This window comes from Balaenoptera acutorostrata, chromosome X, assembly GCF_949987535.1.
Source record: "Balaenoptera acutorostrata chromosome X, mBalAcu1.1, whole genome shotgun sequence".
Lineage (NCBI taxonomy): Eukaryota > Metazoa > Chordata > Mammalia > Artiodactyla > Balaenopteridae > Balaenoptera > Balaenoptera acutorostrata.
In genome coordinates, this window is record NC_080085.1 from 66,566,827 (window position 1) to 66,582,909 (window position 16,083).

At 37.1% G+C, this 16,083-nt stretch overlaps 1 protein-coding gene and 1 pseudogene across 1 annotated transcript in view; one reads left to right on the forward strand and one right to left on the reverse strand.

Moving 5' to 3' along the window:
- MAGT1 (magnesium transporter 1) overlaps positions 1-16,083 on the reverse strand; it is a 48,718-nt gene that overhangs the window by 11,498 nt on the left and 21,137 nt on the right. The window contains exons 4-7 of the mRNA XM_007184216.3: positions 5,350-5,490; positions 4,659-4,799; positions 4,054-4,143; positions 3,280-3,343 (exon numbers count right to left, since the gene is read on the reverse strand). Of these exons, the coding sequence (XP_007184278.2) occupies positions 3,280-3,343; positions 4,054-4,143; positions 4,659-4,799; positions 5,350-5,490 (436 nt within the window). The remainder of the gene's footprint in view (positions 1-3,279; positions 3,344-4,053; positions 4,144-4,658; positions 4,800-5,349; positions 5,491-16,083) is intronic.
- On the forward strand, positions 14,970-15,782 carry LOC103020337 (general transcription factor IIE subunit 2-like; annotated as a pseudogene).

Sequence of the window (16,083 nt, forward strand, 5' to 3'; positions counted from 1 at the left end):
CTGAAAAGTAACGAAAACGTTCCGTCTTTAAAACATATTGTTACAGGCAATGAAAAGTGGATACTGTACAACAATGTGGAACAGAAGAGATCGTGGGTCAAGCGAAATGATCCACCACCAACCACACCAAAGACCAGTCTTCATCCAAAGAAGGTGATGTTGTGTATATGGTGGGATTGGAAGGGAGTCCTCTATTATGAGCTCCTTCCGGAAAACCAAACAATTAATTCCAACAAGTACTGCTCCCAATTAGACCAACTGAAAGCAGAACTTGATGAAAAGCGTCCAGAATTAGTCAACAGAAAACGCATAATCTTCCATCAGGATAACGCTAAACCGCATGTTTCTTTGATGACCAGGCAAAAACTGTTACAACTTGGCTGGGAAGTTCTGATTCATCCGCCCTATTCACCAGACATTGCACCTTCGGTTTTCCATTTATTTCGGTCTTTACAAAATTCTCTTAATGGAAAAAATTTCAATTCCCTGGAAGACTGTAAAAGGCACCTGGAACAGTTCTTTGCTTAAAAAGATAAAAAGTTTTGGGAGGATGGAATTATGAAGTTGCCTGAAAAATGGCAGAAAGTAGTGGAACAAAAGGGTGAAGACGTTGTTCAATAAAGTTCTTGGTGAAAATGAAAAATGTGTCCTTTATTTTTACTTAAAAACCGAAGGCACTTTTTGGCCAGCCCAATATATATGAATCTATGTACGAAACAGAAACAGACTCATAGACATAGAAAACAAACTTATGATTATGAAAGGGGAGAGGGAGGGAGGGACAAATTAGGGTTATGGGATTAACAAACACAAACTACTATACATAAAATAGATAAGCAACAAGGATATATTGTATAGCACAGGGAATTATATTCAATATCTTGTAATAACCTATAATGGAATATAATCTGAAAAAAAACTGAATCAGTATGTTGTACACCTGAAACTAACACAAATATTGTAAATCAACTATACTTCAATAAAAAAATAAAAGAGCCAGTAGAAGAAAGTACATTATATATGATGAAGGCAAAGATATTTGTATAAAATGAACCATAAGTATAGAATTGTGGAAAAATGTTTTGTTACTTTGATTATTATTGTCCAAGCTATACTTAAACAATTTCTTTGCCGACTGAATTAGCAGTTTAAAAAAATAATACATAACGATGGTTAGGACTTGCCAGGGAAAGCAGGGCACATATATATTTCTGGCAGCAAACCTCCCTACCCACCCGCCTTTTTTTTTTGGCCGCACTGAGTGCTATGTGGGATCTTAGTTCCCTGACCAGGGATTGAACCCGCACCCCCTGCAGTGGAAGCACAGAATCTTAATCACTGGACCGCCAGGGAAGTCCCTCCTACCCTTAAATTTAAGCAAAAGCCTTTTGGAAAACAATTTGGACAAAACACGAAGAGCAACAGACAGGTTTACACACTTTGTGTCATACTTCTGGAAATTCAGAGATATGCCAATTACTTTTTTTTTTTTTTTGGCTGTGCCACGTGTCTTGCAGGATCTTATTTCCCTGACCAGGGATCGAACCTGGGCCCCCAGCAGTGAAAGCCTGGAATCCTAACCACTGGACCACCAGGGAATGCTGTCAATTATTTTTATACCCAAGAAAACATTCTTTCCAATATTCACCAATAGGAGAATAATTGAATTATGATATATCCATTATAAAGACATTGATAATGATGACTATTTTTCCTTTTCCTTGCCAATATTTTCTTATTGCTCTGTAATTCTCATGCACTTTTATAACTTTGAAGGCCATATACAATTTATTAAATGCTTATAATACATGAAAAAACCAAACTGTGTGTGAAGTATGTCTGTAACTATAAAAAATGGAACTCCTCTTAGTCATCTAGATGATGGGATGACAAGGTAGGGCAAATGACATTACCATCAAGTCACTGGGCAGATTCTCTAACAGCCTGGGCTACAACTGATTCCAGTATGTCAATGTTAGGACCCCTTGGCTGAGAAGCACAACTCGAGGAACATTACATTTATTCACCTTGTTGATTTGCTCTGCAGAGTCACTGTTTATGCATTCAGGTGGGTAAACTATGATCAGTAATACTAAGAAATGCAGACTGCTACCTATCTGATATCACTGTTACCTATTCTTGCAGCTTACAGAGACATCAATTTTCAGATGTGAGAAAGTAAAAATCTGCCCTGCCATTCGAGAGGATGGGCCAACACACATATAAAGTAGCTGCACAGTTTACAGGAAATAATATTTCTCCCTAGGACATGCTGCAGCTGTAAAATGTCAAAATAAACCCTGTCTTTGAGTAACTACAGCTTTCATACTCAACGAGGAACCTTGTTCTCTAAAATCGTAGACTGATTCAAATTATATCAGTAAGAAGGAAACATTCCATTCTTGACTGGAGGATCTAAGTTACTCAATTTACAAGTACAATTTCTAAGTAGCCTCAATTTACAACCAAAGTACAGAGCTTTAAAAAAGGAGTTTCTGGGTTTCCCTGGTGGTGCAGTGGTTAAGAATCCACCTGCCAATGCAGGGGACACGGGTTCGAGCCCTGGTCTGGGAAGATCCCACATGCTGCAGAGCAACTAAGCCTGCAAGCCACAACTACTGAGCCCATGTGCCACAACTACTGAAGCCCACACGCCTAGAGCCTGTGCCCTGCAACAAGAGAAGCCACTGCAACGAGAAGCCCACACACTGCAACAAAGAGTAGCCCAGCTTGCCACAACTAGAGAAAGCCTGCATGCAGCAACAAAGGCCCAATGCAGACAAAAATAAATTAATTAATTTAATTTTTAAAAAAAAGGAGTTTCTGAAGACAAATTCCCAAATTTATCTGAACGGTATAGTTTCCAGGAAACAGAACCCTGGGTCCACTTCACAGTCCAGACCTGATTCTGATCCCTTTACACTTAGCCTGGCTTTGCTTTGAGCTCATCAAAACATTGCTTCATTTACATTTCATCTAAGCTCCACCTTTCCTTAAATCCTATAACAACTCTATCTTTCCTTAGGTAAGATATCCCATGGTCCCTCTGATTTGTAGTCTCCTTCGTAGCAATGATCCAATAAACTTGGCTTTATCAGACTTGCAGGTTTGTCCCTGGTGGTCTTTAGCTGATCAGGCTAAGACAGATGACACAGTAATATGATTCCAAAGATATTATGACTTGCACTAATAAGAGAGCAGCCTCAACCAAATGCTGTAGAATGTGAGAAAACAGACAAATTAAAATGTGGCACCAAGAACTTATTGTAAAGAGGATACTAAACAGAAGAACAATGTGTGTTTCAGCTACAAACTGGGCTTGACTGCTTCCATGGATATAATTCTGGGGGAAAAAAGGACAAAATTTAATCTTTAAATATACATTAAATTTTGGTGATTTAATCCTAAAATTGACTACTTTCAAACACTATGAAATTAATAATTCACCTGATGTATATAAGCATTGGATCTGTGGATTAATAATTCACCTGATGTATGTAAGCATTGGATCTGTGAATTAATAATTCACCTGATGTATATAAGCATTCATCAGTAAAAAGTTTGATTAAAATGAAAGCTATTTCTGTGTTATTTATTATTTATTTGTACTTATTCACTGTACTTATACTATGTTTTCAACAACAGAATATATGAGAAAACTAGTTTTTCAGTGTAGAAGACCATGAGGTACAGTAAAATAAACTCCATGAAAACAGGGACTACGTTTTTCTTATCACTATACCTAGTAATACCTAGTACAGTGCCTAGAAAGGATAGATGCTTAAGTACTTGATCGTCTATTATTCTATTTAGTTGAAGGCTAACTTTCATTCTTAGCCAGCTTACTCAAAAGAACTACCAAATGGGATAAGGAACTTCCCACTTTTAAGAGTACTGCACAGCTTTTTAGCAATTGAAGCTCATTAATACAAAGAGATTGAAAAGTCAAAACTAAATCTAGTTCCTTCATACACTGGCACTGATCTCACAGGATAATAATAACTAAGGTTAACTTTGGTATAAGATGAAAAGAAATCCTGGACTTTCCCTTACCACATGTCCTGTGTGGGGATTCTTATGAGCATATGGTGGTCCTCTTATATGGTTCCACATTTGACCAGATGTCATAGCAAGCACAAAACACTAGGAAACAAAAAGTAATGAAATACTCATATAACATGGTGTAGCTGTTCCCACCTTGATTAGACTCAAAGGTGTATGAAAAGTGCACCCTCTCAAGTAATATATGAAATAAATTTTTCAGATAAATGATAAAAGATAAAAGGCTTATATTTCATCACAAGGATCACAAGAATCAATAATATTTACTTTGAAAGGAAAACACTGTTTTAAAATTATAAATAAACTGATACAAGTTTAAAATTGAATATTGAAAAGCGTTTTAGAAGAATATTTTCAAAAGAATTGGGGATTTTCATAGGGGTGACAGTCTTTCAGGTTGAATAAAAACTGGCTACAATGAGTTCCTTCAAGCTCTGGCCATCCTAATGAAATAATGGAGGAAACAAACTGATTTTAAGGTATAAAATAAAAATATATAAAATCTTTTCCCACAGGTAAGAAATAAACAAAATGTCACCTAACAATGTAATATTAGGAGTTTTATTCAAGCAATTTTTCTTCTAAAATTCACTTACCAGAGCCGCAAAAGCCCATCCAGTTTTATTAAAGAGAAATTCCATATTGCTTCTTCGAAGGTATACAAGTCCACCAATAACAGCCAAAAGCAATCCCAACATAAGGGGACCAGCATAATTTGGGGGTCTAATTACTCTAATCTAATGGAAAGGAGAGAAAAACACTTTAAAGTATGAAATCTATCCATTAATTATACAGTTCAAAATACTTTGAAATGAAAGCAATCAAAATTAGTGTGGTCATTTTCAAGAAAAATTACACTTTTTCTTTTCATCCTAATGAAAACAGTCTACAATGTACCCTAAAATGGGATGGATACAATATTCTCTTTAACCACAACATAACATCTTTTATTTATCTATTTATTTATTTTTGCTTTTTGAAAGACATTTTTTTTTTCACAACATAACATCTTTTAGATTAAGAAGAATTCGCCAAGTACAACTAGATAGTCCATGGACTTAACAAGGACAAAAGAGTGGTTTCCATGCTGAATTGACTACGTAACAGAGGATGTTTTGTAATGTCAATCTTTCATCAGGATGATTCTGTTAAATGCTACTTATGAAGGGACTGACAAACTATCACTATCTCAGTGATATGGGGACAAAACCAGTTAGGACCTCCCAGAAAGATTCAAAGTGGATAATGACAAAGTAACTTTCTACTGTACAAAGCAAGGAAACTTACATTGACATCAGTTCTGTCAGCAATCCACCGGGCAATCTGCTCAGCTGAAAATCCACGCACCTGCAACTCATATGTATCACCCCGTTTGGGTTTCCCTTTTGCAGGAAAGTTGATGAAAGTTGGAGCTGAATTCATGTTTAGCTGAATAAAAAGTATAGTATGAAAATATAAATTACCAAGAAAATAATCTTAACAGCAAATACTATCTTGAAATTTAGGCATTTTACAAAGATGAGGAAGCCCAGGTTTAGGTAGGTTAAGTGATTCGCCTAAGGAAAGTGATAAGTGATGGAGACAGGATTCAAACCGAAGGCTGCTTGTGACCTTAACTAGTACACTTTACTTACCAAATATAAATTCCTAGCTAAGAAACCAACATTTTACTCCTATAGAATGGAAAATTTCCCATACCACAATCACTTTAATCTGTTCAGAGATTATGCAAAACATAATACATTTATGAGAACTAAACTTGTCTCATGTAGCTTAGGTAAGCTCCAAATAGAGCACATTCTCTATTTTTTTTTTGGCCGTGACATGTGGCACGTGGGGCCTGAGTTCCCTGACCAGGGATGAAACCTGCACCCCCTGCAGTGGAAGTGCAGTGTCTTAACCACTGGACCACCAGGGAAGTCCCCTAGAGCACATTCTCAATTTGGAGGAAACAAGATCAGGATAAGAGAGTGCTCTATTGTAGTGAAAATCAATAAGAAATGGTAACCAATATGAGAAATAGTCAATTCTAAAAGGTTCATAAATGTTTAGTGATAAGCATCACATTTCTCTGTTCTCTGTCATGAGACCATGGTACTCTTAAAAAGATAACACTGGAATTGCTAAGGTAAAGAACCTATGACCTACTCATCCGCATTATATCTTTCCTGACGTGATATAACTATACTTGTGGAAAATAAAAAGTCTAAGTCCAGGGAAAAGATGTTGACCAACAGATGCAAGCATTCAGGTCCCCTCAGCAGGTAACCCTTTAATGGAGATTGGCTTGTATAAAACAATTATAACTTACGACATCAACCAATAAAATAACCCACTCCCTTGCTTTGATTCTATACTTATTACAGTAACCCTTCTAACAGTAATAGTTTTAGATATTCTCATAAGGGGAGAGGGTATACTGATAGTGGACATGATTATTTTGGTCTCCTTGGAAGTAAAATATGGTGAATTAGTGAATTAAAAGATTAGGTCTTTGGTTACCAATGTCCATGGATTTTTATGGTTTGGTGAGTATACACAAAGTCTGCAGAGCTAGATAAATTCTGGCTACACTGTTAAAAATTCAATTTGAGTCTGCAAAACTTAAGAACCACACCCTGGATAGTGTTCACGCCACCAAACTGTTGCCCAAACTTTAGGCCAAACTCTTCACTATTTGTTTAGCTATACAGCAGTTCCCACTTGTCTGCAGTTTCACTTTCCAGAGTTTCAGTTACCCATGGGCAACTGCAGTCTGAAAATACTAAACGGAAAATTCCAGAAATAAACAATTCAAAAATTTTTAATTGCAGACATTCTGAGCAGTGTGATGAAATCTCTCGCCATACCACCCAGGATGTGAATCATCCCTTTGTTCAGCATATCCCACCCATTAGTCACTTAGTGTTGGTTATCAGATCAACTGTCCTGGTACCACAATGTTTATGTTCAAGTAACCCTTATTTTACTTAATAATGGCCCCCATAGAGGGAACTTTCCGCAACATAATAAAGGCCATATATGACAAACCCACAGCCAACATCGTCCTCAATGGTGAAAAACTGAAAACATTGCCACTAAGATCAGGAACAAGACAAGGTTACCCACTCTCACCACTATTATTCAACATAGTTTTGGAAGTTTTAGCCACAGCAATCAGAGAAGAAAAAGAAATAAAAGGAATCCAAATCGGAAAAGAAGAAGTAAAGCTGTCACTGTTTGCAGATGACATGATACTATACATAGAGAATCCTCAAGATGCTACCAGAAAACTACTAGAGTCAGAAAGAGAAAAATAAATATGCTAACACATATATTTGGAATATAAGGAAAAAAAAAAGGTCATGAAGAACCTAGTGGTAAGACGGCAATAAAGACACAGACCTACTAGAGAATGGACTTGAGGATATGGGGAGGGGGAAGGGTAAGCTGTGACAAAGTGAGAGAGTGGCATGGACATATATACACTACCAAACATAAAATAGCTAGCTAGTGGGAAGCAGCCGCATAGCACAGGGAGATCAGCTCTGTGCTTTGTGACCACCTAGAGGGGTGGGATAGGGAGGGTGGGAGGGAGGGAGACGCAAGAGGGAAGAGATATGGGAACATATGTATATGTATAACTGATTCACTTTGTTATAAAGCAGAAACTAACACACCATTGTAAAGCAACTATACTCCAATAAAGATGTTAAAAAAAAAAAAATGGCTCCGAAACACAAGAGTAGTGATGCTGGCAATTCAGATATCCCAAAGAGAAGCTGTAAAGTGCTTCCTTTAAGTGAAAAGGTGAAAGTTCTCAACTTAATAAGGAAAGAAAAAAAATCATATGCTGAGGTTGCTAAGACCTATGGTAAGAGTGAATCTTCATGAAATTGTGAAGAAGGAAAATGAATTCATGCTGACTTTGCTGTTCCACCTCAACTGCAAAAATTACAGCCACAGTAAGTGATAAGCGCTTAATTAAGATAGAAAAGATAAATTTGTACAACAAAATATTTTGAGAGAGAGAGACCACATTCACATAAATGTATTACAGTATATTGTTTTAATTCTTCCATTTTATTATTATTGTTGCTAATCTCTTACTGTACTAATTTATAAATTAAACTTTATCATAGGTATGTATGTATGTATGCATGTATAAGAAAAAATACAGTTACATATAGGGTTCAGTACTGTCTGCAGTTTCAGTGCCTTAGAATGTATCCCCTGTGGATAGAGGGGACTACTGTACCTCCTTTGGATTTAAAATATACATATGCGTCTAAAAGAACTAGGTAATATATGAAATCCATTTCCCCTACGAAATTAAAAATAAAAAATTACAGGGTTATGAGGACCAACTCCAGTCCATTCTGGCAGCCACTATTACCATTTCTAGACCTTTCTGAATTTATTCATATACATGTGTATGTGCCAACAGAAAACATATAATATTGCTTTGTGTGTGCCTTATTTTAACACAAATGGTATCACATTAACTGTAATATTCTGCAATTTGCTTTTTATTATTCAACCATCTTTGAGAGATCTATCCATGACAGTGTGCATATATATATATCGACCTCACTCTCACAGTTTATTAAGTAATTATGCTATTGTTGGTATTTTAGTTCTTTTTTTCCCTTTTTTCCCAATTAAAAATGATGTTGTAATGAACAGCCATGTACATATCTCCCTGTATACATCTAAGAGTGTTTCTCTAGAAATGGAATAATTAGTTCATAGGGCAGAAACATCTTAAATTAAAATGGATAGAGCCAACTCGCCTTCAGAAGTGGCTGTACCAATTTACACTCCTACCCAGACACATAGGAAGGTATCTGTTTCCCCACATTCTTGCCAAAAGCTGATCTAATGGATGAACATTGTGTATCACCATTAATGTAATTTGTATTTCCATGATTACTAGTATAACATCTTTATACCAAATCAGCTCTGTAAAAATATCTTGCAGGTTACAGACACAATCAACAGAGTGAAAAAGCAATCAATGGAATGGGAGAAATATCTACAAATCATATGTCTGATAAGGGGCTAATATCCAGAATACATAAAGAACTCCTACAACTAAAAAACAAACAAACTGATTAAAAACTGGGCAAAGGATATGGATAGACATTTCTCAAAAAAGATATACAAATTGCCAACAAGCACATGAAAAGATGTTCTACATCACTAATCATTAAAGAATTACAAGTCAAAACCACAATGAGACACCATCTCACACTCATTAGGATAACTACTATCAAAAAATCAAAAATAATGCAAAATGGTACAGCCGCTATGGAAAACAATATGGAAGCTACTAAAAAAAACAATAAATGGAACTACCATATGATCTAGGAATTCTACTTCTGGGTATAAATCTAAAACAACTGAAAGCAGGGTCTTGAAGAGATATTTGTATACCTATGTTGATAGCAGCATTATTCACAATAGCCAAAAGGTGGAAGCAACCCAAGTGTCCATCAACAGATGAATGGATAAATAAAATGTGGTATATGCATACAGTGCAACATTATTCAGCCTTAAGAAGCAAGGAAATTTTGATGCATGCTACAACATGGATAAACTTTGAGGACATTATCGTAAGTGAAATAAGCCAGTCACAAAAAGACAAATACTTTATGATTCCACTTATATGAGGTACCGACAGTAGTCAAATTCATAGAGACAAAGTAGAATGATAGTTGCCAGGGGCTGGAGGAAGAGGGAAAAGGAATTATTTAATGTGTAAAGAGTTTCAGTTTTACGAGGTGAAAAGAGTTCTGGAGGTTGGTTGTACAACAACCTGAATGTACTGAACACTACTGAACCACATTTAAGAACGGTTAAGATAGTACATTTCATGTTATGCCTATTTTCTCACAATTAAAAAAATTTTTAAAATCTTGTAGGCTTTGAAAATCCTTAGATGTTAAAGAGCCAAAACAAGATGTACTGTTTTTGGTAGGTACCACTTTTCATCTATGCTTAGCTTTTGTATACTGTGGCATATGACATTGTTCTTTGGAGAAAGGTTTGAATTTCTTCCACAGATGGACACACTGCCATCCTTATACCACTAACTCTAAATATAGCTCTAAAATGGACATTGATATTAAAAGGTATTTGACGTAGAAGAAAATTGGTTTTGTATTTTTACAAATCACTAACAGAAATTCTTTATGTGTATCTTGTTAAAATAAATGGAATTACAACTTTTAATTTCCAAAACAGTCCTTGCTTTAATAGTAGAGAATGAGAAAGCAATTTCTTAAACTCTAGAAATGGTTTCCTTTGGTCTAAAAAGGCCTAAATGCACTAATCTTTTAGGCTATAGCATGTTTTATGAATATACTGATTTTGATTTATGGAGCTGTGTGAGACTAGAATATGACCAGCATGATGACATACTGTAAAATGGAACATTAATCCATCCGTTTGACATTTACTGAACATCTATTATGTGCTTAGCACTAATAGCTACAGGATGTTGGCTCTGCCCATAAGTAAGTATATTCTAAGAGGGACTGTCAAACAACTCTAGGGTTAATTCTACTATAAGATAGAATCTGGATATATATATGTATAATAGAAATATAAGGAAAGTATTGTGACAATACAAGAAAAGGGTTGACTCACATTTGAGGATTTGAAAAGGCTTCAGGGGAATATCTGAAATGAGGCTTAAAGGGTAAACAGAACTTTGAAAGTGGAGAGAAAGGGAGCAAGGGAGAAAAGATACTTTATGTTGTAGGAAACGATCAACAATGTTGAAATAAAACAACAATGACATAACATAATTATGGGAAAGGTGGTTATGTGTTTGGAGTAAAGAGGGCATGAAGTGAGGAGGACTAAGGAATTTTGGCTTTAGTCTATATGCCACTATTTCCAAAAGTGTGTTCCATAGAATATAACTAAAATGCTCCATTAAGTGGTCCAATAATTGGGGAAATTCTGCATATTACAGTGCACTATTAGAATGGAAGGAATAACACATTTCAGCATGTTGAAGTCTATGAGAAGTCCTGTGTTGGAAAACAGTTTCTCATATTTATGCATGTCTTGTGAGCAGAGGCACTGACTGCCTTTGTTCTGGATGATCTTCTCAAGGATGTTTGTACAGCCTTAGAAGATAGTAACAGAGTCTCCCTCCAAAGCAAAGGGCATGCATGCTTACTAGCCTTTATAGAAGATTTGGGTTCCCAAAGCTTCGAGTTCCTCTTCCATAATGCAACCCACTCGTTTTCCTTGCATTGTCCTATGGGAAGTGGGGCTTAGGGAACCAGTGCAATGAAGTGTTGATACTTTGGATTTTGTTGTTGTGAGTAATAAAGTCCTTTAACTCCAACCCAGGAGTGTCATGTCATCTGTGAGCATCTATGAAACTGTGGCAGGGTCACTTGTTAGCTTGCAAGTAGAATAAAACCTCAAGACCCTTCATAGTTCTTGATACCCTGAAGTAAAAAATAAAATTTAGGGCTTCCCTGGTGGCGCAGTGGTTGAGAGTCTGCCTGCCAATGCAGGGGACACGGGCTCGAGCCCTGGTCTGGGAAGATCCCACATGCCGTGGAGCAACTAGGCCTGTGAGCCACAACTACTGAGCCAGCGCGTCTGGAGCCTGTGCTCCGTAACAAGAAGAGGCCGCGATAGTGAGAGGCCCGCACACCGCAATGAAGAGTGGCCCCCGCTTGCCGCAACTAGAGAAAGCCCTCGCACAGAAACGAAGACCCAACACAGCCATAAATAATAAAATAAATAAATAAATAAATAAATAGCATTCCCTTTAAACAAAAAAAAAATCTGGGTAATAAAATAAAGTCTAACCTAAAAAAAATAAAAAAATAAAATTTAATTTTGTTTAAACTAAGGTTTCTCAAATTTTATTTTCCCCCAAGTATTCTTATTAATACCCTCTAGAAAAAAACCTCTAGGAACTGTTATAGCAGGCAATATGGAGAGAGTATTATATGGATGGTAAGTTCAAATGAAAGAAGATGAAGGCCTTGGAAGTAAAGGATGATGGATGTTGTAGAAAAAGAGGAATGACAAAGAAGTGTCACCAATGATACAGAACCCAAGAGGACCGGGTTTGAGTGGAAGTGGGAGAGACAGGAGTTTCATTTGGGACATAATGAATTTTTGGATTGGGAAGTCATTCATGTAAAGGTGTACAACAAGAAGTTATACCCAAATCTTTCCTTTCATGTTTTATACAATTGTTGAGTAAAATATGTCCAAATATATGAGTTAGACAGATTTATAAACAGACAAAACTCAATCTATGTCCTTGAATCTACTGATTACATCTATGTCCCCTTATACGCAAAGGGGAAAGAACTAGTACAGGGCTTCCCTGGTGGCGCAGTAGTTAAGAATCTGCCTGCCAAGGCAGGGGACACAGGTTCGAGCCCTGGTCCGGGAAGATCCCACATGCCGCCGAGCAACTGGGCCCGTGAGCCACAACTACTGAGCCTGAGCGTCTGGAGCCTGTGCTCGGCAACAAGAGAGGCCATGATAGTGAGAGGCCCGCGCACCGCGATGAAGAGTGGCCCCTGCTCGCTGCAACTGGAGAAAGCCCTCGCACAGAAACGAAGACCCAACACAGCCAAAAAAAAAAAAAAAAAAAAAGCTGAACAAACTGAAAAGCAGACAACTCTTCTGGGATTCCCTAAGAGAAAGGAAGACACAGGGCAAACGACTGCCCCCAAGATTGGAGAGACAGACAGGCAAATACAGGGAGTCACGGCTTATCTGAGCAGGGACCAACAAGTGGAAACCGCCTCAGGAACACTGCCAGAGTAGGAAAACCTGATCTGTAACTGACAAATTACTGGAGGCTCAGTGTGGACAACTCTGAGAGTTAAAAACTCCAAAAGCACACAGTTATGGGGGAGGGGGGTAAAAATATTGTGAGATTTACCTCCAGGAGCTTGACTAGGTTCCCACAGTAAATACTGGAGGAAAATCCCCTCATGCTACTGTCAGGGTGAGGGGAAAAGAAAACATTTTGAAATACCCCAGAGAACTCTGCTCTTCTTAACAAGGTCTGTCCTCAGAGGAAACTAGTTAACCACAGCCTAACCTGCTGGGGTATTATCAGAGCCTAACTGACCTGGAAGAAGGGAAATACCGAACTCTAGTTCACTCCAGCCATCCTGTCCTCTAAGAGGGGAGGAAAAAAACTGAGAAACTCTTGTGGAGCTCACAGTCCAGAGGCATATGCTCATTAAAAGACTGAGATCTAATTATAGGACTATAAAACATCCCTCTCCCCTCACACCACATTACTAAAGGCCACTTTACAGCAGTTTCTTTCATCTAGTACATCATGTCTGGCTATGAAGAAAAAAATTACAAGGGATACCAAAAGTCAAAAAAACACAATTTGAATAAACAGAGCAAGTATCAGAACCAGACTTGGAAGGGATGTTGGAATTATCTTACCAGGAATTTTAAACAAAACTGACTAATATACTAATATCTCTAATGGATAAAGTAGACAACATGCAAAAACAGATGGTTAATGTAAGCAGAGAGATGGAAATCCTAAAAAGAACCAAAAAGAAATGTCGGAGATGAAAACCACTGTAACAGAAATGAAGAATGCCTTTGATGGACTTAGTACACTGGACATGTCTGAGGAATCTCTGAGCTAGAAGATCTATCAATAGAATCCTCAAAAACTGAAAAGCAAAGAGAACAAAGACAAAAAAAAAAAAGAAACTAAAACAGAACAGAATATCCAAGGACTGTGGGCCAATTACAAAAGGTGTAATATACACATAATGGGAATACCAGAAGAAAGAGAAAGGAATAGAATAAATATTTAATGACTGAGCATAACCCAAAGTAACGTCAGACTCCAAATCACAGATCCAGGAAGTTCTAAGAACATGAAGCAGGATAAATGCCAATAAAACTATGCCCAGGCATATAATTTAACTCAAAGAAACCAAAGATAAAAAAAACTCTGAAAGAAGTCAGAGGAATCTCTCTTCCTCTTACCCACAGAGGAAGAGAGATAAGAATTACACCCAACTTTTCTTCAGAAACCGTGCAAACAAGAAGAGAGCGGAGTGAAATATTTACAGTGCTGAAGGGAAAAAACAACACCAACTTAGAGAATCCTGTACCCTGTGAAATTATTCTTCAAAAGTGAAGGAGAAATAAAGACTTTTTCAGACAAAGAAAAACTGAGGGAATCCCAGGCAGGAAATGTTAAAAGAAGTTCTTTAGAGAGAAGGAAAATAAGGTAGGTTGGAAACTTGGATCTACATATATTAAGGGAGGGACTGAAGAGGGAATAAGTGAAGATAAAATAAAAACTTTTGTTTTTCTTATTCTTAATTAATCTAACACATAACAGTTTGTTCAAAATAACACCAGCAATATATTCAATTGTGTGTGTGTATGTGCCTATATATAAGTGAAATGAATGACAGAAATGATACAAGGGATGGAAGGCGGGGATTAGGATTATTTTGTTATTATAAGGTATTCTCGCTACCCATGAAGTGGTATAGTGTTATTTGAAAGTGGGCTTTGATTAGCTGTAAATGTATATTGCCAACTCTAGGGCAACAACTAAGAAAAGCAAAAAAAAAAAAAAGTATAACTAATATACTAAAAAAGGAGAGAAAAATGGAATCATATAAAATGATCAATTAAAGCCACAAAAGGCAGAAAAAGATTGGAAGACAAAAATAGGAACAAAGGGCAAAAAACAGAAAACAGTAATGAATATGGCAGATGGTAATCCAACTATATCAATAATCAACTTGAATATCAATGGTCTAAATGCACCAATTAAAAGACAGAAATTGTTAGAGTGGTTCAAAAAACAAGACCCAAGTATATGTTGTCTTCAAGAAACCCACATTAAATAGACACACATATAGATTAAAAGTAAACAGATGGAGGAAATATACCATGCTGTATCTTCTGAGTCATCATCATCAAAGAATAAGAAAGCAAAGCTAGAACATGGAGGATCATCAAGCTCTAAACAAAATTCTGATAATAGCAATGGATCATTTAACTCGAAAGTTCTATCAGGACGCTCTGGATATAAGTTTGGCATTCTTGCTAAGATTGTGAATTACATGAAGACATGGCATCAGCAATGAGATACACATCCTCTTACTTTAGAAGAAATTTTGAATGAAACACAACATTTAGATATTGGACTCAAGCAGAAACAACGGCTAATGACTGAGGCAATAGTCAGTAATCCCAAAACTGAAGTAACAGATAGAAAGTATGCCTTCAAGCCCAAGTACAACTTGAAAGATAAGAAGGTCCTACTTAGGCTCTTAAATAAGCATGACCAGCGAGGCTTAGGAGGAATTCTTTTAGAAGACATTGAGGAAGGACTGCCCAATTCCCAGAAAGCCGTTAAGGCTTTAGGGGACCAGATACCATTTGTAAACCTTCCTGATAAGAAGAAAATTCTTTTCTTCAATGATAAGAGCTGTCAGTTTTCTGTGGATGAAAAGTTTCAGAAACTGTGAAGGAGTGTCACCGTGGATTCAATGGAGGAGGAGAAAACTGAAGAGTATCTAAAGTGACAGGGTATTTCTTCCATGCAGGAATCCGGACCAAAGAAAGTGGCCCCTATTCAGAGAAGGAAAAAGCCTGCTTCACAGAAAAAGCGATGGTTTAAGACTCACAGTGAGCACTTGGCCTGGGTGCTGAAGGACTACTCTGACATCGCTCCTGGCAAGTAGTGAACAGTTTTGTCTGAGAGCAAAGAGTTACAAAGTCAAGATCTTCCTTGTTGATGCTGGGATCCGAAGACTGACTGTCTTCCCATTCTAGTTCTTAGGACTGAGAGGAGCAGTTCAGTTTACAGAACTAGTGCAAATTACCAAATTCGAAGCTTATTTTCATTAATGTGCTAATGAGAAATGTGATGTCCCCTGTTAACCTCCTGTTACTTCTTGGGGGAAAGGCGGTCAGCATGGCATGCAGGTGTCTTTGCTGTTTATCTCTACTTCTAAGTGGTTCCTGGTTCCATTTTCCCTCTTT